The sequence below is a fragment of the Phymastichus coffea genome, unplaced genomic scaffold (assembly GCF_024137745.1).
Source record: "Phymastichus coffea isolate CEN01 unplaced genomic scaffold, Cenicafe_Pcof_1.1 PCOF00040, whole genome shotgun sequence".
Lineage (NCBI taxonomy): Eukaryota > Metazoa > Arthropoda > Insecta > Hymenoptera > Eulophidae > Phymastichus > Phymastichus coffea.
The window spans coordinates 138,346-162,266 of record NW_026706851.1 but is presented as its reverse complement, the minus strand read 5'-3'; the positions used below and the strand labels follow the sequence as shown (position 1 = coordinate 162,266).

Here is a 23,921-nt window from a genome sequence, read left to right as displayed (position 1 = left end):
GCGCGGGTGCGCTCCGCCGACGTCGGTGGTTCTGGAAAGCCAGCACGGGGCTGCGTTCCAGCGGTCGTTCTTTCGTTCTTCCGCTTTGTTGCGCTCGTCGCTGCTCGTCGCGGCTCGAAGTGCACTTGATCATTCAACGGGAGCAGCGCAAAAATATTCCTTACGAGCCGTTAAAGAAGCGCCGAGTTAATTATTAAAGGCCCAGGTGGAAAAAGAAGCCGGCGCTCGTTCATCGTCGTTTTATAGCTCTCCGCGCGTGGCTTTATTGGCAACGCGGCCCGCTGAATCGATGACGCAGCACACTTGCTTTGGCCCCGCGCGATAATCCAGTACAGCTCGCGAGGACTCGACAAAAACGCTTTCCGCAAAGGGAAAAAGCCCGTGAATAGAGGCCGGCTTGCGGCACTGTATTTTTCGAGTACAGCATTAATTTATGCTCCCGCAACTTATCGGCCCTCTCATTTCCTTTGTCACGCTAAGCCTCCACGCTTTTTCTTTTCTTCATCGTGCGATGATGCAATGTCCCCCGCATGTGTGATCCGCCACGATAATTAGCTCACGAGTCATACCTCATTTTCTCCCTGGCTAAAAAAGAATATTAATGCTCCACCTAATCGTCGCTTGGGGCATCGTTCTACGAGCTTTTTATTAGTATTAAAGAGCTTTTAATGCTAGTCGTTGTAATATAGAAAGCAACTCGTACAAGAATTAATTAAGAATATATTTTATTGCCATTATAATAAAATCATTTGGCTTCTTTCATGTAATACATCGCTTTCGAGATAAGAAAACCCGACATGTGCAAGCAACATCTTATCGTAAAAAACGCTAAATAGCAACTGCGTGTTATTTGCTTCTATTTAAACTATTTGAACCAAACAGAAGGTAAATTTATTACAAGGTGATCAATTTATAGTGGTATGAGAAAGGACGAATGACGCTCGTTGAAAAGAAAACAATTTGCAAGGCCTGCAGGTGTTAGGGAATGAGCGACGAGCTCGATAATCAGCAGACAAATTAGAAATCTGTCGGCAGGAAATTCAACCGAAATTCATTTTCATTCGTAAATAGGAATATATATTCCGAAAGAAGCGCACAATTGGAATTAGGTACTCTGATTTCAAGACCATATTGTCAAGGTTTACAGCAGCAGTGAATTTTTATCCGCGCGAAGAGGAGCCTAAAAACCAGGCGACAGCAACGGCGTGTATGCATCGGAGTGTTTAAAAACCGGTACAAGGCCGCAGCTTCTTGCGTGTCCACGGAATTGCGGTTCACGACTCGATGGCTCGCCGATGTGCGTAATGCATTGGCGACTCGGCTGGCTTGCACACGTGTGCGACTCTGTGCGAGGTGCGCGCGTGACGCACGACCGACCGCAAAAATACTCGCCGTCATCTTCTCCGTCTGCGCGTCTTCTTCAGGCCTTCTTCATTGATTCGCGCGGAGGGAGCTGCGCCGCCCCCACGATCAAACCTGTTTGGCGACACCAGACCTTTCTCACGATGGGCTCGCCTCTAGTTTTTCCTTGCCTTTTTGCACAACGCTCTCTCTCTCTCTCTCTCTCTCTCGCTCCCCCTCCTCGAGCCCAAATTAGACTTCATCCGCACGTTTCCAACTTGATTTGCATCTGCACTCTGCTCGTACCAGACGCCATGCTACGCCACGCCGAAACCTGTACATGGTAATTGAATCATATATTACCTAACAAACGCCTCTCTACCTTGTGTGCGCAACCTTAATTATAAGCTCTCTTTCGACCTCGTCAAATAAATCAGCAGGATTATTAGCCAAGTTGCAAGCGAACTAACTTTAACCTGTTGCTTGTTTTCGTTGCAGCGATGACTGGCACTAGACGGGACAACGTAAAGAAAGACATGGCGAGAAGACATCGACATCGATAAGGAGAACGAGGCAGGTCAAACGGCACTTCGCGTGGTCGTGGTCAGCAACGACCTGCGGATGGTCGAGTTGCTGCTGAGCCGAGGTTCGTACCTTCGAGAGCGACGAATCACGGGCGAGCTGCGAATGCGCCGACAGCAGTTATTGTCTGCACGTAGCTGACGAGTACGGGAACGAGATGAGGAATTATTAATTAATACCAAAACGCCCTGCACCTCGCGGCTTAGCACGGCTCCGTCCGAGTGGTCAAGCTGTTGATCGGAAAAATCGCGAGTGTCAATGCCACGTCCGACGACGGATCGACGGCGTTGCACTACGCTACTCAAAACACGCTCGAGGACAGTACGGACGCCTCCGTGATGGAGTTGCTGTTGGTGTCGGGAGTCGAGGTCAACGCAATAAACGGGAAAGACAAGACGCCCGTGTATCTGGCGGTGAAGTTCGAGAAGCTCAAGCTAGTCGGGTATCTTTTGACAAGAGGCGCGGACGAGAACGTTCCTAGAGAACGGGTCGTCGATAGACGTCGTGACCCAACGAATCCAATCGCCACTATTCTACGCGCTACGCGTTGCGCCCAGAAGCGAGGAACACATTGCTCTGGCGAAAACGCTATTGGACCGGGGCGCCTCGCCGAGCTGTCGCAACAACGACGGCTCCATGGCTCTGCACGTGGCGGTGCAAGACAAGGATGAATCGCTCGCTCGACTGATCAACGTCAAACACTGCTTCTATGTGTCGCCTTTGGCCGTGGCGGTTTGGTGGAGCTGCTGGTAGAGCACGGCGCCGACGCAAATGTCTTCGTCAAAGGTTCGAGTGTGCTGGAGCATGCGATCATCCGCAGAAGCGAGCGGATGGTGGATCTGCTGCTCCGTCACAAGACGGACATCGACGACGATGACGACGAAGTACTGTTGGGGGGCGTATCTGTTCACGAACACGCGAATCGTGCAGATGCTCATCGATCATGGCGCGAACATCAATCACAAAGACGCCCAGGGCAGGATGGCCTTGATGCTGGTGATCAACCAGCAAAACTACGCGACGATGCAACACCTAATCGAGCATGGATCGCTTATTAACGAGCGCGACTGCCACGACAATACCGCCTTGCACATGCTCCTTGCCAACTTGCACGCCAAGAAGATGTCGAATACCTGCTGGAGCGAGGCGCCGATGTCAACATCGAGAATAGCGACGGACACACGGCCTTTGCTTACACGATGACCAGCAGTTTTACCAAAAGAATGGTGCTCACTTTCATTAAGCACGTCGCTCTACTACTCGCCCAGAATCTGCCGGTCAATGCGAAGATCACCAGCTGAATTACACGTGGACGAAGTGCTTGAGCTCGTATCAGGCGGAACTGAGTAGAATGCGCGAGGTGAACATTCTCGACGAGTGTTCCTACTACCACGTCGTCACGAAGAAACCTAGCGCCCTCAGTCCCCTTTTCCGCGAAGATAACGCTGTTTTGGAATTCAAGCTTGGTTTGAGGACTAACGCGTTCATCAACTACAGTTACATATTGAAACGATGCTTCTACAGAAAGGCTAAAAAATTCAACTTGCTGAGAGACATCGTTCTGGTGATGATGAACGATATGTTTTGTCATATCTTCTCGTTGGAGGTCGTCGAGTATCTCTGCGAGTACTTGTCCAATGACAATTTGCAAAAATTGTTGTGATCTACCAATCAAATATTACGTTGCTGGAACTATTTTTTGTAAAATATATTTCTACATAAATTTTGCTGAGTTTTTTAGATACCTTATTTTATCTGTAGTTTATCATGGATTTAACGTCTCAGTTTCGAGAATCTCAAATGATTAACGACCAATCTACGAGTACCTCCATTTTCCCATCCACTCATCCATATCCTGACTCACTTATTAAATACATAGGAGCAGCGCGATCGAAAAATTCCCATGAAATAAACCGGCCAAATAGAGCGTGTAACCTGTTTGCCAAAAAGCTCAGACTGTCTGCCGCGTATATACGACCGCAAAGCAGTACAGTCGATTAAGCGACAGCCTTTGACGTAATCAAGTGCACAACTACGGCATATAATCGATATTCGTAGTCTGTCTCTTCCGAGGAATATTAATATACGTACAGCTCTCTGTCTCGACCGCTGTTGGTCGATTAAGAGACCGGGCATCGGTAATTGGTCGAGTACACGAAGCTCGTACGGTATCACATTGAACGTCGGAATATGAGAGGGTGCACTGCATGCACTCTCGGACTATGCGTAGATCGCGAGAGAGAGAGAAAGGGGGGGGGGGGGGCATTAACGCGATTAGCTCGGTCCAAGTGACGTGGGCGACAAAGATGCGTGTATAGACCCTCTCCTGCAAAAGTCGACGTATCCGTACAGCCATTCGGAACCAATGCACACACGCATACATCCGCAACGCTCGAGTTTACTGTCAAGGCGGTGCTGGTGACGAATGCTTCTTTTTCTCTCCCTCCTTCGCTGGATGTTGGTAGATTCGGTTACTACGTGTGCATATGTATGTTGAAAGCGATGTAGCGAATCGTAGAATTCATCAAGCGGAAGATATAAAGTACATCCTTTTCATATTGAAACTTGAACAAGGAAAAGCCGCCTGTAAGCAGTTTACCGTGCGCGTTTCAGTAGCGCCATAATTCACATTTTAAAAGTTAGACGTATAAACGGCGCGACTCCGTTGTATAGATGCTCGACTCGCACGTGATAAGTGCACGTGGCACTAAACGAAAATTGCAAGTACGAGCTCGCGAATGACTGACGCCTGATGTCCTTATAGCCATATGATTATATGGCTCGCTCAAGATGCATTTTGCACAGTAAGCGCTTTGGAAAGGCGCGAGGCGCATGGTTTTTCTCCGTTGCGCTGAAAAGACAATGTTTTGTCCGTTCACTGGAGCAGGTATTATGTGTTTATCGTTTTGGTGCGTCTGTACTGTAGTTTGGCGAGGGTTATTAAGCACGTCAAGACTGATAGCATCGTCTGGATAGCTCGTGATTATTGATTGGGGAACATCGACAGAGGTGCGTCGTGCAAATCCACGTGATCGGACGGTATATTTTGACAACAGTCGCGCGTTGTCGTCTGAGAAGACAGCATCGTTTGTGGGCGCGTCCGCGCGGATGAGAAATAAAAGTGATTAATGTAATGCTGAAAACGAACGATCAGAGAGTGGCGGCGACGACGACGACAGCGACAGCGCGGCCCCGCAGGCTGATGGACGTGAGGAGCTGGTGCTAATGAACGCGCAGCGACGATCTCTCATATCTCGGGGCGGCAGCCGAAAATTATTACACGGCCGCTTCGCAATTGAGCCGTGTAACTGTTATTTCGGCTACGCCGACACTCGATCGGCATATTCTCCGAGCATCGGATCCGTCAGCTTTTGTTCGTTCGACGGGGACGGACAGGCATAGCTGCGCGGCACAGCCATCGAAAATGCGCGCGCGTAGTATTGTGATTGATCTTCTCCATTGCTATTAATCACTTTTAATCTGGCTCCGTACTAGAGTAAGCTTTTAAGCTATTTATAGATGCGGCAGGCTGACACGCACAGCCTCGCGAATCACGCTGCTTTTCTGCGGATCGCGCCGCAAAAAGACGCCAAAAATTGGCGCGCGTGTCGCTTGCGAATGTAAAAAATGAAAAAATGCCGCCTACAGATGATACTCAAGTTCGCAAAACTGGTTTCGCATATTTAATAAATCACCGTGTAAATCACGGCAATGTAATTGAAAGCAAATGGTATTAGGGTTTATTTGCGAGCAGGAAAAATAAACCTGTCGATGTTAAAGTAAATGCTGCGGCCGAGCATCGGCGCGCAGAGTGCAGAGGGACAATGATAAATGAATCCCCGAGTGATCGGAGGAATCAGCATAAACCGTAATTACAAGCAATTTTTGGCCTTGCAGCGAAGGAACGCCGGGACGATTAAAAAAGGGAAGGAGGGGAGAGCCCCGTCGGATCTGTGCGCGAGCGGGACGCCGAAGAAAAGGAAGAAGCACGCATTCGCGCACGCGTGTATGTAGAGCATTGCCGCGGCCGACCGGTAAATCACTCTCTCTCTCTCTCTTTCTTGCTCGCACCGCGTGGGCGTGCGTAAGCGTGGCGGGCAGCACTTTTTGCGATCGCGATATGCATCTCCGAGACAGAGAGAGAGAGAGAGAGAGAGAGAGAGAGAGAGAGTAGCGCAATTAGCCGCGGCTGCCCTTCGTATGACTTCTTTGTTCTGGGCACGTGTGAGTGAGCCGCTGTAGTCTCCGTGTATGAGATTACGGCCCTTTTTTTGCTCTTTCCATGCCAGACCTGCCGATCGCCAACGACCACTACTTTGTCGGAGTTTTTGTAAAAGTGGAATTTCACGACTCTTACGTGGAGTATAATATCGATGGAAAGAATTTCATGAAAATATCCTCCGAAGCCAATTATTATTTTATGACGCACGAATTCAAGAAAGAGATTCAGGTCATTGTTGGCCTTTATATCGCGATGAAATATTTTACGTGTCCAAGCTTTCGCAGGGAATAATTATCCGAGGAGGAAATTCAATTACATTTCATGTTTGTTCTTTTTATCGAAACGCAATGTATACTGTATTATAAACACATCTGATATCAGATTTTATTTATGGGAAATCTCCAATGGGATTTTATTTTAATGTTTAAATATTTAATTGTTCGGATGAACAGTTACGCTAAATCAAATGAATAATAGGGCAAACGTCGATAAATTAATTAAAATTCGCGAAAACGGCTTGGAAACGCGATCGCCCCTGAGAAAAAAGAACGGAGAAAGACGCGAATCGCATGTATACATCAGTCAGTCCTCCTCAGATTTCAGCACTATTAGACGGGGAGCTTGCATGCGCATGGAAGCTTTCATCTGGAAGTATATAAGTTTAGCCGATTTAAAAGTCACATTAATATATGATGGCTCGGACAGTAATTTGTTAAATTTACTCGGAAATAGTTTATCAGCCCTCTTACGGATGGATGGTAGAGTCATTCAAGTGTGGGATGCGACCCCACTTTTAATCACCGTTTAACGTGTTCAACGACAAAATTATATAAACACTTTTCGAGTTAGTATTGAAAGGTTAGATTGTCAGCGACCTACCGGAGAAAGCAGTGAGCTTGCATTCTAAAGTGGTTTGGGAGCTCACCTGCTTTGAAGCACATTCTAATTGCTACAGGTTGACAAATTGATGCTACTGAGTGAGCAAAGTCTGTCGCTATGTAAATCAGTTTTCCAAACAACTCGATAAACTCTTCAAACAAGTACGTAACTCAAATCATTACTGAAAATCATTGCTCGTCGCGAGGCATACTCAAGACTTGTAAAAGTCTAAGTAGGCGTTGACGAAAGTAACTATAGATAAAAACATCGAATTTCGAATTATTATAAATAAACTGCACACAGTACTGAAAAGTCAGTTTTACAAAATAGCAGATAACAATTGAACGATGCATAGCCAGAGATAAAATGATTGTGCAACCTGCAGCCCGAAGAGTAAATCCTACAGGACTTTCTAAAAAATATTACAAGGCGCATTGTACTGTCGAAAATTCAAGCGTTAACTCCATACACCTCTTTCGCTGGCTCACCGCTTAGCGGTGTACAGCTTACGTAAAGTCAGAGAAGGAAGCGTGTTAGATGTAAGATCTACGACGTCGACAGATAGAAAACTGTGGGCATTGCTTGGAAGCGAGTAAAGCCGAAGTTGATCGTCCGAGCCGCGCGAGCGAGGTGAAAGTTGGGAGCGAGAAGCGCAAGCGCATCCGCGCGCGGACAACGGCTCGAAATTTTCCAGGGCGCCCGCGCCGTCGTTCGAGAGGCTTGGCTCGGTGCAAGATTCGGTCGCTTGGCGCGCGGGGCAGCGGCTTCGGCTCGCTTTCTCTCGCGCGCGCCCATGTCAGGGACGAGACAATGCCCTTTCGCCCGCGACGCTTGTTACGCGGCGCGCGCAGACAGCGAGGCGACCATAGAAACGCACTGCTTTACGATAGAACTTTATTTCTCTATCGGCGCTCGCGGCGCCATTATTATGGATGGCGCGAAACGCACTGATGACGGGAAACATTATGCTCCCTCGTGTCGGATGTACTATTTTTTGTTCCGTGCAGCCGTTTCGTGCTTCTCGAATAGTTTTTTATGTCTTTTCTTTTCTTCTCGTCGGGCCTTGCGTCGGTGCTTTCGTGGCGATAGTGCGACGCTCACTAGAAAAACAACCATTCACACAGCAATCTAAGTAAACTTGCCTTGATACATTTGTCATTGAGAAAATTGATCGAAGCGTGGATTAATTATCTCTTTGCCCACCGGCGGAACGGGGATCCTTCCAATGAAAAAATTGTAAATATATTGATCATGACAATCTAGTTCAGTCAGAAAACAGATAGCCAGACAACAGTTTACTTATATATAATTCCAACAATCAAAATGTACACATGCGTAATTAGTACAATTATTTTGTTTGCGAATCATCGAGCGAATCTTTACAATGGAGCTAACTTTTTAAACGCTTGCCTTGTCGAGGGTCTTCAAAATGTATTTGCGTCAAACTGTCTTCGAATGGCATTGCAATTGGTAAAATACAAGTTATGAAATTATTATCCTTACAAGATCATAGCAATATCTGCCAGATGCACTGTAAACTTCAGGCTAGAAATGAGATTCAAGAGTCTCACAACCTCTGCAAGAAAATAGTCACCAAACGAAGTGTGTCTTACAAACTGGAAATCGACGCGATCAACCGAACTGACCGATCAAAGATATTACCTTTATTCCATGCTTGTTCAAAACAATGCATATTACATATTCCATATTTGTAAATTTATCGGTGGAATGAGGTTTCTTTGAACAACTTGATAGTTTTTATTTCCATTCACTCAACACGGATACACTTTGTGCGAGTCCAAAGAATGATCCTATTTAAAAAACCGTAAATCCCCAGTTATCGTGGCAGAACAACAACGACGAATAATGCTCACGGACACGACGCGTATTCATCTGCTCGACTGCCTACCTATCCCGGGGCGTCTAGTCGCGAGCAACCTACGCACAAACGGAAAAGTGAGCTTTCCCACACTTACAAAATTACGCATGTAGCAGACTGTTGTTCGTACAGAGGTCTCTCTGCTTCTGGTAGGAAAGGCACTGGCTATGGCATAGAGATGCTAGCATTAGCGGCGTTCGCCGAAGAGTAAGCCATTCACGCGATTGTCGGCTCGGTTTTTTCCCATAACGCCTATAGCTCGCGGTGAGCCATTGTTGTGTCGTTTAGTTCCCGCATCGCGCAATAATGCACCGAAGGCGCGCGCCTACTCTGCGACTCGACCCTCCACGCTGCAACGTCGCTCCAATGTATTGTCGCCTTCGATTGCCCAGGGAGAAAGGACGCCTCCTCCATGCATTTACGGGCTCGTGCCTCGCTGGTTGACGCGAGATGTCGAGTGCCGTGGAGTGTGCCTGCGACGTCATTGCTGCTGCCGATCGGTTCGGCACGAGCTTCTGGATTGAGTGGCGGTTTGGCGCACCTTCGCGTCGGCGTGCTCTTTTTGCCTTGCCTACAATATTGGGAGCAGCAAACAAACGCCCGGGACAATTTCAATAAAACAAATCCGAGTCCCCGAGAATATAACCCGACGTAATCAAAGTTGATTTAGCGGAAACCCGAGCCCAAGCGTATAATTTGATTTATCAATTGAAATCGAAGCCTCGCATAAATAATCTGCGCCAACTGCGATTGGCCTTGGTCATTGCGACGCATATTATTTTGATGACGTCCACTCGATATTTCACCTTTGCAATTGGAAACAAGTGGTGATTTGCGCGCAGTTATCTGTGCGGTTCAGGAAGCCTTTTTATCGCTCTTACATATATTTGCTCTCAAGGCGCCGATTGTCATCGCCGGCTTAACGTCCGCGGGCAGGATTATCTCTCCCCTCGCGCGTGCATTCGTGCATTGCACGCGCGAGCGCCTCGGCTGTTGCACGTTTGTCGCGCGGAAAGTTGCGAGCGCTGAGGCGCGCACAGTCGAACCGTTTGTTTGTCTAATGTCGGGGATCGTGTACGTCTCGACGAGGAGAGGATGAATGGAAATAAGAGATAGAATAGGAAGAGCGCAGTAGAGGGAGGTGGCGGACCGATGTATAGCGAGAAAAGGACGAGTAGCCGAGCTTCTCTCGCACGTTGCTCTCCGTCGCGCTGTAGTGACACGTTGATGCGCAGGGAGGAGGAGCTTCCGTTTCCGGCAATGGACGTGCCGCGCTCCAAGATCGACTTTGTCCCCGCTACACCGTACATCCACTGTCGGTGGGTATACTACCCGAGCGCGTATGTCGGTCCGCGCTTAAAGCTCTGCGATAGCCAACTTCAATGGACATCTCTGCTTCGGGCTTTGCGTTTCATTTGCTGCTCGTGTCGCTTTGCTCGCATCTCCTTGCGCAAGCTCGCGCTACGGCAAATCAAGAGTTCAATGTTCTTATAAAGCCCGTAATTGCTTTTTATCTCAGTCCGCGCGGGACTCATGGGTCATCCGCAGAATGCTTTTTCTCGGCCCTAGTAATGACGGGCGCCCATTAAATGCTTCCTGGCGAAAATCGTTTTTTTTCCTTTTGCTCGGCACTGTTAAACACTGCAAATGGCCCCCTTAAAATTATGTTCCTTTGGGGATCCGTTGCGAGGGCGAACGAGAGCCTGTGGCTCGATGTGACCGAGGCTCGTCGGCTTTCGCGGAGTTTCTCGCGCGCGTGCTGGCGCGTTTCATCTGCGTTGCGTGGGACCTTTCGAGAGAGCGAGAGAGCGAGAGAGCAGCGGATAAACGGGACTTTTATATCTGTGGTCGTTAACCACTTTATTAATTTACGAGGGATAATGGCCCGGGCCAAGCGAGCGACCAACCGACCGACCGAGCCGCAAGCGTATTCACCGCGAGAGAGAGAGACGACGACGACGAGAGAAAGAAAGGTTAATGCGCTCTCTCTTTCTCTGTTCTGGCTGCAGTGCTGCAGTGTGTGCAGAAGAGCGCGCTCCGCGTCCACACCGACATACAAATGCTTTCTTCCTCGGTATACCGCACGTCGCGACTCGGCAGCGCGACGCACGACGACTTGTGAATGCATTTTAAAGACCTTAAGTCTGATTTATCTTCGAGCAAGTGCGTTAATGCCCGTCCCAAGCTACGCGTCGTCGCTCGCTCTTGCCGATGCTTCTCATTTTTTTCGCTCTTTTCTAGCCAGCACGACGTCCACGTCGATTTCGTGTCGTAAATAATCATTATATGCCTCGGGGTTTCATGAAAATTGTCATCCATTTTTACGACGTTCGCGAACGTCGAATAAGCGCGCTCGTATGATCAAAGTGAAAACAGCTAATTAGCCGAGGGCATTGGAAGCCGTAACGACAATCATTCAGCAAAGTATTTTCGAGGACGGTATGGTGCGCGCAGCGCCGGCAGAAAGCGCACGGAATAAGAAGCGACTCGCCGAAAGAGAAAAAGGAAGCAAATCGTCAGCGTTCGCCAAAGACTCCGGTCACGTTCGGACGATCGATTCGAGCAGACTTAGCTCGCGCGCGCACACGCGCCGAGACATCGCGCGTCTCTCTTGCAGCATCCTCGACAATAATATTTCGCTTCTCTTTTTTCGCGAGCGTTAAAACGGCCGCGGCGCACTTCCTGCCCCGGCACCTTATTATCTTGCGCTTCGCTACAACTGCCGTAATACACCACCGCCATGCGAGCTCACGCGAGCGTATCATAGTTTAATCGGCGTGTATACCCGTTCGCCACATGCTTCGGACACAGACGCGCGCGTACACACACGTTGGCAAGGATACCGTTCGCTTTCGTACTCTTTGTTTCCGCGAGAGTTAAAGCAGGTCACCACTTTTCCCTTGGTTCAGCATGACCGTGAGAGGAACTCTCCTGAGCGCCGGTTCCGATTGCGCTTCATCGTACACCTTGACACTTCCCGTGATTGTACGATGAACAGCACTTTTCGCAAAGTTCATTGGCGTATTTTATTTCACCAAATCTCTGTAAAAGTAACAGTGCACGCTACCGATTTAGCACTATTAACATTCTTGTATCATGAACGACAGTTTCTCCAATATTGATTTATAGTCCTGAGAGCGTACAAAGTGACCATTAGATAAGTTACTTGCTTCCGAGCACATCCAATAATAGCATTATTGTATCACATGCTTTGCATGGTTATCCTTATTATCTATTATCAATGTCATTTTCATTACTCCATGAATTAGTCTTGAACATTCAATCTCGTAAATCTTCGACATTTGATTGCTATTGTTGAGCTTTCCTAGTCAACAACAATCAACGGCTTCCATCGTCTCGAGATTTCTTTATCAGTAGTAGAATGTTAACAGTGTGATTAATACATTATTTTTAATGATCGATCAGATATATACTTTGTCGACTATTCAAGTTATATGCGTAATCAGATCGAGCGTCACCAGCATGAATTCCATTGAGTTATTGACAGATTAATTTGTACCTAATCCATAATGTGAGGAAATCCGTTATTTATGATTCAATCGAAAATACAGAATTTCAAGAGATATCCAAATTGAAACAATCACAATGCATAACAAGATAATAAGCACGGATTTAGAGGGTAAACCGCATGCCAGGTCAAACCACAGCGTCAAAGATCAAAGGCTTGGGTGCGCTTTGACGAGGAGGCGACTATAATTAGCATGTAGATTGATATATCGAAAGCGCAAGAAAACGACATTGGAGGCATACCTACGGATGGAGCAGAGCTGCAGGTATATGACGTGGACGCGAATCGTCGATCCTTGTCAATGTGTAGCGGACACGTTAATGACGACTTGTTCAAGTAGCCCAGTACGCTTGTACCGACGGTGTCGATTCCCGTAAGTCATTCCTTTAGCGTCGCGGTTGTCGGTCTTCGGCTATACAACTCTCTCTCTCTCTCTCTCTCTCTCTCTCCATCTCCCGCTCTTCTCTTCAGCGACGAATGGATCTATAGGATAATGATGGCTTCGTTTGGCCAACTCGGCAATGGCTCTATTATCGCTGCTCAACTGTATAGTCAGCGCACATGAATGTACTATCTGTGTGTAAAGCTGCTGCCTTGTACGCCGAGTTTCTTATAAATGGCTTTCTGTGCTGCAGTAAGTACTGGGAAAATCGGAGCTCTACGGCAGTTTCGAGAAATGGCATTTATCAATCATACTTAAAGAGACATCGTTTTCAGACTAGATACTAATCGTATAATGATTTGAAGAATAGCGTAGATAATCGATTAACGCAACTTCGTCCGAATGTCTACTTACACAATTAACGTATTTTATTTTTGAACATTGTTTTTAAACTGTCCTTGAACTCTTCAGACGGTTCTTAAGTAAACGAGCGCACGCTCGACGAAGTTAAGTGCTCTAAATTTGTCGCGCCGTTTGTATGCTTTGCAAGTGCTTTACAGTTCTATCGTAAACATGTTCTCGGCTACGCGAAATTCGGCCACGCTACAATTTTATCAGCAAAGTTGCATCGGATTTTTCAAGAAATCCATGAGACTCGGAAATTTTGCGCCAAAAAAAAAACCGGGTACTGTCGTTTCGGCGATTCATTCGTCAAATTGAACGGCAACTTGGCGCCAGACCCAGTGAAAACCGGCATCATTCATCGCGCACATTTGGTTACCGTATACGCGATAGAAAGAAAAAAAGACGAGCGGGGAGCTGGAGAAGAGCGCCATACGCATGGCCATAAAAGCGCTCAAAAGTATTTAGGAATCGCGAGGCCTAATCGCCGACATCTTTCGGCCAAATGTTGCGGCGCGAGAAGGTCTTTTCGGCGAAAATGACGACTGACCTCGATAACGGCACAGGATAAGCCCGAAGAAGATGGCGTCCAGGCAAACAGAGAAAACGACTATTGCCCATTTTTACGAGAAGCCAGGCGGACAGATGCCGCCGTCGCTCTTCTCGGTGTTCTTGGCGTCGAGCAAAGCATGACGAAATTCGCGCGCGCTTCGTGTCGGCCGAAAACGTACGACGGCGAACTGGGCCACAGCTCGTAACGACTTGCAAACACACGTCGCCAAGATAGCCGAGTAACATTCGAGAGGTAGAAAAGCTGGCGTTCCGAATCGCAGTCTGCTTTCGAATCCATTCGTAAATTTTTTGCTCGCCGAGACGTACAAGGATCGATTTCGAGCAGCCGGAGAGTAGAATTTGCCCGGTGGGCAGATCGCCGAGCGCGCCCGCAAAAAGCTTGCCGATAACTGTCTCTCCGTCCGCGATGCGCGCCTGCGCGGCTCAACGAAAAACGGGGGAAAGAGAAAAACGTTAGCGGCGGCGACGTCGTCGACTTCCGGCCAGTCTCGCCGCTCGCTCGCGGGCCTCCTGTAACGAGCTGCTAATCGAGCTCCTATTCCAGATTAGCTCGGCGGCTCCTCGGAGACGACTGCGGCGAGGAAGAGAAAGAGTATCGCGCACTCCCGATAGATTCTCATTACTTTGCCGCTGTCTCGATGACTTTTCTTTTACTTTCACGAAGTTTCCTTCCGAAAACGTTCTAGTAGACTCGCATTACGGTTAAGTAGACGTATTCGTTTGGAAAGAATTGCGGATGCATTCCAACTAAATTGGGGATAACCCGTCAAGGAAGGAAGGGCGCTCATTTCGAAATTCATTGAATTTCGAGCATTTTTTGCGTGGCAACTAATCCTTAAGTTCACGCATAAGCTCGACAACGATATAAACAAACAAGCGCACCTGTCCAGATAAGAAAATAGGAAAAAGGCGCCGTGGATAATAAATTTTCGTCCGACAGTGCTGTCGTAAACATCCAAACCCGAGCGAGCGAGCGTCACTTACGAAAACGTTGAAAGGTTGTAAACGTAGACAGACGCAGTCGTAGACTTGGCCAAATTAAATTGAAAGTAGACGCGACGATCAATCGCGGTTTAATTCCATAAGGCTGGCACATGACGAGCACAGGCTAAACGTACGCTGCTCTCTTATCGGCCTCGTCGGATTTTCCAGGTCGTTACGGCTGACTGGCAGTGTGCCACGCTTCAAGCAAATGCCGTTGAATGACCAATACGCAGGCGGGCCGAGTGAGAGCTAGTCCACGCTACTAATCACAATTTGGCTAACGAACGTCAGTGGCGAGCTCGCTCGGACCGTTATACGTACGAGTACACTGGCTGCCGCGTGCACTTGGCGCTCTCCTCTCACCGCGATGCATGCATATCGGAGAATGGCCGTCAAAGAGCGAGTGCAGCTTGCCCGGTCCCTTCGCCGACTGGCGTCGTTATCTACCTTGACCTCCGAGCTAGCAACCGCTATATATATAGCCGCGGCGATTCAACGAGAATTCGTTGCTCACGATATCCTGATCGACGCTTTCTCTCTCTCTCAACTCAACTCTCTCTCTCTCTCGCTCTCTCGGAAAACTCGCAGGAGACTGACCGAGCAGCGAGCATATTTCGCAGCAATTTTCCTCGGCATTCGATCGAAAGTAGCCATCAGCGGCATCCCTGCGTCGTCGCTATCTCATTTGCGCGCTGCGTCTCTCATTGCCAGCGAGATCTCTACGAGAGACGCCTCAGCTTGAGCTTCCCTACAGCACACTGCACGTTCTCGTGTACGGCGAAGCCCGCGACCATCGCAACGATCTATTTGGGTGCTTATAAGAGAGGCGGGCGCGTCAAATACCAGCGTTGCACTGACGAACGACCGAGCCATACGGCGGCAGATTACTCGTTCCTTCAATTTCGCGAGGAGGCGGATGCTCGTGCGCGCGTGTGCATGGCGGTGCTCGCGACACATAAATAGATCGACCATGCCCTTATTAATTTCAGTCTGCGATTTTTATTTGGTCCCTTTTGCATTTCGCCGACTTTTAAAAGCGAAATTAATTTGCAGAAATTCTTCCGTCTTAAAAATATAAACGCAAAATGAATATGCTATCCCAAGATTAATTAGCGTACTGAGCAAACTTGCCGTTCTATTTTTAAGCTTTGCATCCGGTCTTGTGTATCAACTATGAAGCATTCAATCAGGAGCTGCTGAAAAAAAAAATTATTACGGTAACGCGCGGCTCGAGACGAATCTTTACATTACGAAATATGCAAATAAACGTGCAATCCAGATCAGATATATACTGTTATTATCCTGTACGCGCAACGAAAAAAATTAAAGTGAACTAAACATCTAAATGCACGGAAGTCAAAGCTTTATCTTTGTCGCGACGGACACAAAGAACGTTTTATTTTTCGCTTTCCCTCGTCACTACAGTGGCTACTCGACCACACACACAGCTTGCGCCCGCGAAAAAATCTTTTCTGTTTACGTAGAGGCTTTGCCAAAAGATATCATCGTCATCGGCGGCGTAGCAGCAGCCATAACGGTATTTACAACACGTAGCCGTGGCTCGAGAGTTTTTTTTCTCGGCAACGCTGCTTCCTCTCGACGTCGATAAATAGCGATCGACCCAAGCGCTGGAATATCTCTTACTGTCCGATCTCCTCGCGTTGGGCCGAGAGCAAGGAAAAAACGAAGGGAATAAGCGGAGCTCGATCTTTTATATATCGGCTGCACGAGCTGCTGCTTCATTCTCTTGGCCGAGGCGTCGGACATGCCCCGTCATCGGTCGACGACTAGATACATCGGAAAATGAAACGCTGCTTCGTTTTCTCTCTCTCTCTCTCTCTCTCTCTCTCTCGCTCGCTTTTTCCGAGCAGCTCCATTTTTCACTTCCCCGCCGCGTTCGACGCGCTAGCGCCAACTATTACACAAATTTGAATCGCGATAGAGCGTTGTGCGAGCACCGTCCGTGTACATACAAATCTCTACGGAATAGATACATTTTTTCACAGACTGGAATGTTTAACGTGCCGTTGTAGAAACACCATTCCATATTAAAATAGCTCTGAAGTAACGAGATAGCAACGGTACGATTTTTCGAAAGTATTGTTGAAACGGCCAAAGCTTTGGAAACCTTACAGCCGCGGAAATTTTTCAAATAGATTGCTACGGCATTTGCTCGCAATCGTCAGGTGGGTTTCGTGCATCATTGCTTCAAGGGACATCGATGTCACTAATCGATGAATAACGAGTAAATAAATGTAACAGTGGGCGGAAGCTTCGCCGACTAACGAAGACTTACGCAACGTGGAAGAATTAGTAATTTAAAGTACACAAAGGCAAACAGGATAGACATATACAGCGCGAGTTTAATAAAAGTAACGAGTGGCTCCGAATGGTAAATAGCGAACGATGACGGAGGTCGGCTGCCGGGCGATAGGATCAAGCAACTGCGCGCAGATTGCATAACGAGCATCAGGATTATGCTCGGTAAAGGGAGAGCCAATTCGCGAGGCGAAAACCGCAACGCACGCCGACAGCCTCTATATCCTTAGGCAACGGTAGCGGCGACACGAGGCTCACGAGATCGCTACTGCTGCTGCTGCTGCTGCTGCTGCTGCTGCTGCTGCTGCTGCTGCTGCTGCTGTGACACGCTAGCTGACGCGCGAGTGAGCACGGGCACGTAGTATACAGCTCGAGGCTTTATAATGCGGCTTCTCCTCGCTCCGCGACGGAGCGAGAGAGAAAGCCGAGCCGTTCGATATATTTTGCACGCGCCGAATCCTTGTCGGGCTCGATAACTTTGGCTCGAGATTCACGTGACTCAGCGCGCTCGGCGAGGCTTTTTCCTTCACCGCTCGCTCGGAACCGAACCAAGCCAATTTAAACTTACTCGAGTTTAGACACGATAATAGGACCTCTAGCGTGCTGCTGCTGCACAGCACCTGCTTGAGTATTATCACTGGGCGAGTGTAGCTGGCAATGGACGTTGTTTCGGTCGCATCCCGCGGGTTTCCCGCTGCTGCAATTAGTCCCTGAAAATAACGCACTCGAATGGCCTATTACGGTTACATTCGTCATTCTCCGTTCGCACGCGCGACTCGATCATCTCCAGAGATGACTATTTGCGCGAATCAAAATCACACACTCGCCTCGCGCTCACAGCAGCGTATGCTGTATTCTCGCGAGTGTTTGTCGCAACGCTCGTTGCGCAAATCTATTGCACGTTATCGGGCATTATCCCCTGCATGCGCCAGGCGCGCGCGATCGAATGAAGATGTTGCGCAACGATCGGCTGGATGCGCGCGCTCCGCCACTCGATCGCGATCGCTAAATTTCACGCGAGAACGACGCGCCGTGCGCGGCCTCGCAATCGCAAAGAGTCAGCCGGCCATCGAGTGACGAAATTGAATTCCTCGTCGGCCATTCGATATACGTATAGGCAAACAAACGACTTCCGGCTTCGTCGTCGTTGCCGCGCGTACGCGCACCACGGTGACACGTTCTCCGGCGCAGGGCTCGCTCGCGTGCGCGCCGCCGCCGTCGCGACAACTCGCGAGACATCGGGCCGCGCGCACAATGCCCGCGTGCGTTCGCTCTGGAACCGGGTGAGCCGGCAATTTATTGAATCTCCATTTTTCATCGTCGTCAACTTATTTTCGTTCTGGTCTGATACGAAGACCGGCAATATTACGGATGAGTCATGTCTCGTCGCGAACGTTCTTGCCGTTGCCTCTGTTGACGGCATTACTGGCATAGCTCGGAACGCTCGGAATTGGAGTCTGAAAACGAATTTACAAAGCAAAACTATCGGCTGGCTGGTGTATATACACAATCTGTTTTGTTCCCCGACTCGTCCATGGATATTCAATTTGTCGCGTACCAAACGATGTTGCTCCGCTGCACTGTTCTGCTGTACACAGAGCGAGAGAGATATTGCTCGAGGAATTTGATTATCTCGTGCATTTTTTTTTGCGCAGTCTGCAGTCGGAAGAGATAGTGCGTCTGTTATCGTGAATAAACAAGAAATTAATAAAATACGTAACAATCGTTTGACGGCCATCGGCCATTTCTTTGGCGTAGGGGAAATAAATAACAGCGATCATTATGAACTTGATTGCGCAGTGAGTTATTGAATGTTTTCATTGTAATTCGCTGTCTGCCAGCTTCGATAAATTTTTTGCCGAAGACCGCGCGTGCAGCAGTAAACAGCTCGTTTCCAATCGGTATCCAATTTCATGATTTTATTGACATCAATGAATCGCGGGCTCTTGTCTGACTCACGTGTACACGTCTTTATTCAGACGTTTCCCAAGCAAAGTGACAAAAGAAGAAAGCACCTTGCGTTGGCTTCGCTTTGTAAAATGCGAATGAGTAATTGGTAAATAATCGATGAGCGCCACTCTCCCATCGATGTGTCAGCGATCATTTGAAAATCTTGAGAAATACGAGATTAGTAATTGGATAATGGGAGGATAAAAGAAAGGTAAGCGTGAATGAATGCGGGCGTAATCGAGATTGATAGTATTGAAAGAACGAACAAACAAAGCCGGAGTTAGTGGTTGACAATCGAGCATTGAGTGAATGACTAAGAGCGAGCTGCTGCGAGTAGATTTGATGATGTATTAGGCAGAGATAAGGGCTGCGTGAGTCCATATATTAATAGCTTAATCCACGTAGCTCTTCAAGTCAGATTTCATTGGCATTTAAGAGCTCAAGAGCCGTGCGTCTTATCGCTCTTGTAAATATATATAATCAGAGCCGTACGAGTGTCCCGTCCGTGTTTTCGCAATGCGCCAGGTAACGAGTCTACGAGTAACCAGGACAGTCGATCGCGCGAAATTATCCAGCCATTACTCGGCCATCGATATCGAAGAAGCCATTTGAAAGTCGAGCAGTGCCGGCGCGGCGAGAGGACCGACTGCAGCCGCAGTAGCGGACAGAGAGAGAGAGAGAGAGAGAGAGAGCGGAATAGATCCATCGAGCTTTTATGCGCTTGGCGGGCGTGTAATGCCGCCAAGTTATTGCTATCGCGAGCTGGAGAGACGTGCTTCGCCGGCGGCGAGTTACGTGCACGCGCGATCGAGCTGCTACCTCGTATCGCGCCCACCTCTCCTGCTTCCTCGCATACTTTCCAGCCGGACCACTGATTTTATTACGCCTTGGCGCGATTATCGAGCGTGCCGTCGTCCATCCACGCGTCACGTCTACTTGCGAATTCGGATTTTATCGACTCGCGCTGCCGTTGCATCAACTATTGCGATTGAATCGCTTCATCCGTACCACGAGTCCATGAGAAATCTCGGCCGAAAGTTTTACGACTGGCCTCGTGCATAAGCAAAGAAAGAAAATAGCAGCGCTGCAGGATACACTTTTTCAGCTTTAAAGCGTTGACGAATCGAGTTTCGAAAACCTGTTTCACTTATGCACGCATGTAGGTGAGAGTTTTCCACTTGTCCGCGATAAGCGTGCCGAGCACTTGCGCGGAAAGTGCATATTTTACAGATAGATTATATTTCGAATTCGTACGTGTGGCCGCCGAGTAATTGGTCGCCTCTATGCATGCCTGCCTATAACGCAACGCTAATGCGGCAAAGTTCTCCCGACAATGGCTCCGCTCGATTCCGATGTCGTTGGTTGCCGTTCAGCAGCCAGCGCATCGCTGCAGCGACGATGCGATCCTAGTCGAGACCAAAATATAACGTTATCGACCAAGTTAACCAGCGAGTGCTCTCTTGCTCTCAGCCGCTCGCGCGCTTAATTGATAAATGCTCGCGAACAAGAAGCGAGAGGAGGAGATAGCGATAATAATGGAAGCTGAGCGAGTTGGCCGTTTCGCGCTCGTTCGCCTCGAACGAGAAAGCGCGTGCGCGTACCGTCCCGCAGCCGTAAAAACAAAGCATGCCTCTCTAAAATTAAGTTGCAATATATCAGTAATTCTCGTATATCTCGTGTTGGCGCAGCGGACGATTCCCCTGCCGTATCGAGCGTGTGCACATACTAACGGGTGACGTTGAAGAATAGCCGTGTTATTTTCAATTGCCGTAAACACTGGCCGAGCTGAGCGTAATATCAGCAGCTCTACCAAGCGATAACCTCTCTACCTCTCTCTCTCTCTCTCTCTCTCTCTCTCTCTCTCTCTCTCTTTGCGAGTAACTTCAAGCCGCATTCGGTCGCGCTTGTGTGTTTTTATTATTCCCGACTGCGACTCGAGCGCAAGTCTCCCTCGCTTCGATCGCAGCGTGCAAGTAAATACCTACGTATCGTAATAAGCTTGGTGCGCAGGTCTGTGTGCGTGCCGAGGAGCACGAGAAAAGAAACGCGTCTAGAGTGGAGTCGAGATGCGCGGATAAGGCGACCGCGACGCGCGTTACTTCACGTACAGGCTCGAGGAATATGCGCAAGACAAATTGCACGCCTGCACAGCCGCGCTGCCTTTGACCATCTGCGTGATCTTCGTTTTCGACGTGAGTTTTTGAGCTCCCTTGCCGATACCCGCGGCTCCGCGCGCTCGTCGCGGCACTCCAATTTGTCGCGCGAAACTACGTCTGCTCGTGCGGACGCGCTTTATTTTCACGTTTTTCTTTCCCGTCGCGCAAGCTCGCCAATCTCTTACCGTGGAAAGTTTCTACGCCTCGCGGCTCTCGCTCGGCACTTCCAGGCGGATTTCGCATTTCTGTCCAGCGCATGCCCACTTGCCGCTCGGGCAACGGTCAACTCGCGTACGAGGCATCGCGCGGCCGGCAAGGATCGCGCGCTACGGCTGTCCGCGGGGGAGAGCCCCGCCGGCGATTTACGGCCGAACGTTGCGCAATTTCACACGGGCGATCCGCGACCGAATAGAAAATAAGGCGAGCTCCCGGAGAGGGGAAAAAGGAGCATAGCGCGGCGCGCCAGTTTTACGATTGTCTGCGAGCAGCGCTGAGCCGCACACGTGCAACGCGTTTCCCTCTCTATCCCTCGGGCTTTTACGATGTCGCACGCATACACACAGGCTCGGAGAGGCCCAGAGGAATGTGCATGCGCGCGCGAATGCTGATGGTTTTGCGGCTGCACGCAGCCGTAGGATGAGGGAACGCCGACAGTAAATATCTTGCTTGGAAAATTCATTAGGCGGCCCTCTCTCTCCTAGGACTATTTCCTTTCGGTTTTAAGGTGGGATTGAGGATTATGCGCGCGCATTAGCTCTCCCTCACTCTGTTAGCTCGTGTGTGCCTATATTTACATACAGGGATGCCCATAGTCAGAATGAGAGGAGGGGTTAGGCCTCTCAAAGACGTAGCTCTTCTTTACAGACCAGCGTGCACGCGTTGTGCGTCTTTTCAATGTTTGAAAATTCTCCAAAGACTTTGAAAAATTCTTGAATCTCAGTCTGCGAAATCGACTGTAGGACGGATCTTGAAAAAATCAGACATCCAATTTTTTTTCATACGTCATTAGGATAACCGCGCGCATTAACGCTTTCTTCTTTCTCTTCATTCTAAAGGAAAAAAATGCCGACTACCTTTTAATGTGCCTCTAATTTCATAAAACCGAGCACAAATCGTGATTACGCAGTTGGCCAAAAGGTTCTAGTAATGTAAAGAGCCTCGTGCATCATCCCACCGTTGTTACACATCGTAGCTCTATTTTCCCCTATGAGCCTGATTTTCTTGACCTCAAGCCGAGAGAGAAAGCGAGAACTTAAAATTGGAAGAAAGACAAAAGAATGAGAAGAATGTAAGGAACGCAAAAACGAGAAAATGTTCTGCTTGCGTCACATCTAATAACCTACTCGAAAGGGCGTCGTCCCTCGCAACACTTACGTTGCCGCTACCATATCCTCGCTACAAGGAAAAGAAGCCAAAGCTACTCCACTGTTTCATGAAAAACCTCCGCTTACCACGTGTACTCGCACACCTCCGAGCAGCAGTTTTTTCCTGCGAAAGACCCCAAAAGGGACTCCTCTGTTTCCATTCCTACAGACACACTCATGCCATATACACATCCTGTGTCTTCCTCTTTTATTTTTTTTCACATTACGCGACTACACGTGAGCTTTATCGTCAGTTTACATCTATTCGTTTGTAGCACACAGCAACTCGTAAATGTCTATCGATTCTGCTATTCTTAACTTTTATTTATCCAATAATAAGATCTGAAAATTTTGGTCGAGCCAGTGTGTAGTTAAAAATCAGTCAAGTTAGCGATACAAAACGACGAGGAAGAAGAAATGACGGTAATGGAACGGACGACAGTACGCGCATTGACCAACGAACGTAATAAACCGATAGAGCACGTATAGAGCCGAGGGTGAAAGATCTGTTGGTTGATATACTCGTTACATTCCTCGCCTCCTGTTCCTTTTTTTTCGCCACCTCGTCTTTCGCTGTGCCTCGCATTGCTGGCGAGGAAGGCCCCACCCTTTGTGCGAACGCGCGCGCGCGCGCGCATCTCCTTCTCCTCTGCTCTCTGTGGCGCGCGCGCCCGCCCGAGCTCTCGAGAGGACTTGTGTATTTTTTTAATCCGGCTTCCTTGCGCTCCCTCTTTTAATTCGAGAATCATCCCGCGCGCAGGATCGTCCCTTCACGCCCACGCGCTCTGGCTTTTGAAATCGTCTTTCTTGCTCTTCTTTTTTCATGTCGCTCTTTCGAAACTCGTTTTTCGAGTACGACTCCCTTTTCTCTTTTATCGCCGGAGTTTCCGCGACCAGAGCCAAAGAAGAGGTAGTTCGGCTACACTTGACCGGTTCGCAGGCGGCGAGCGCTGACTGTAAAACCGAGAGGCGAAAAAGCGATGATCGATAGTGTAATGAGCGCCCAAATCATAAATCGGAGCAGCGCCTGGCCGCGCGTTCTCGGCTTTAACTGGTTGCTTTCGCTCACCATTATCCCATTTCTCACACTCCATCTCGGCTGCTCGCGGCGGAGTCTGCTGCGGCTGTTTCTGCCTTGCGTCGCTCGCTTGCATTATTCCCTCATTCCCATATCCCTTTCTCCGTCTGCGTCTCGCTCGCGCTCCACTCCCAAGCAGCGCATACTCGCACACACGGACCGAAAGAGAGAGAAAGAGAGAGAGAGAGAGAGAGAGAGAGAGAGAGAGAGAGAGAGAGAGAGAGAGAGAGAGAGAGAGAGAGAGAGAGAGAGAGAACGACAATCTCACGCACGCACATCCC

The 23,921-nt window shown here is 48.8% G+C and overlaps 1 protein-coding gene across 1 annotated transcript; it reads left to right on the top strand.

The window, feature by feature from the left end:
• Window positions 1-2,261: 2,261 nt before the first annotated feature.
• Window positions 2,262-3,126, top strand: LOC131664077 (uncharacterized). Its single transcript, XM_058934944.1, has 3 exons — window positions 2,262-2,365; window positions 2,481-2,655; window positions 2,854-3,126. Exons 1-3 carry the CDS (start codon window positions 2,262-2,264, stop codon window positions 3,124-3,126), a joined length of 552 nt encoding a protein of 183 aa, XP_058790927.1.
• The last annotated feature ends 20,795 nt before the right edge of the window (window positions 3,127-23,921 follow it).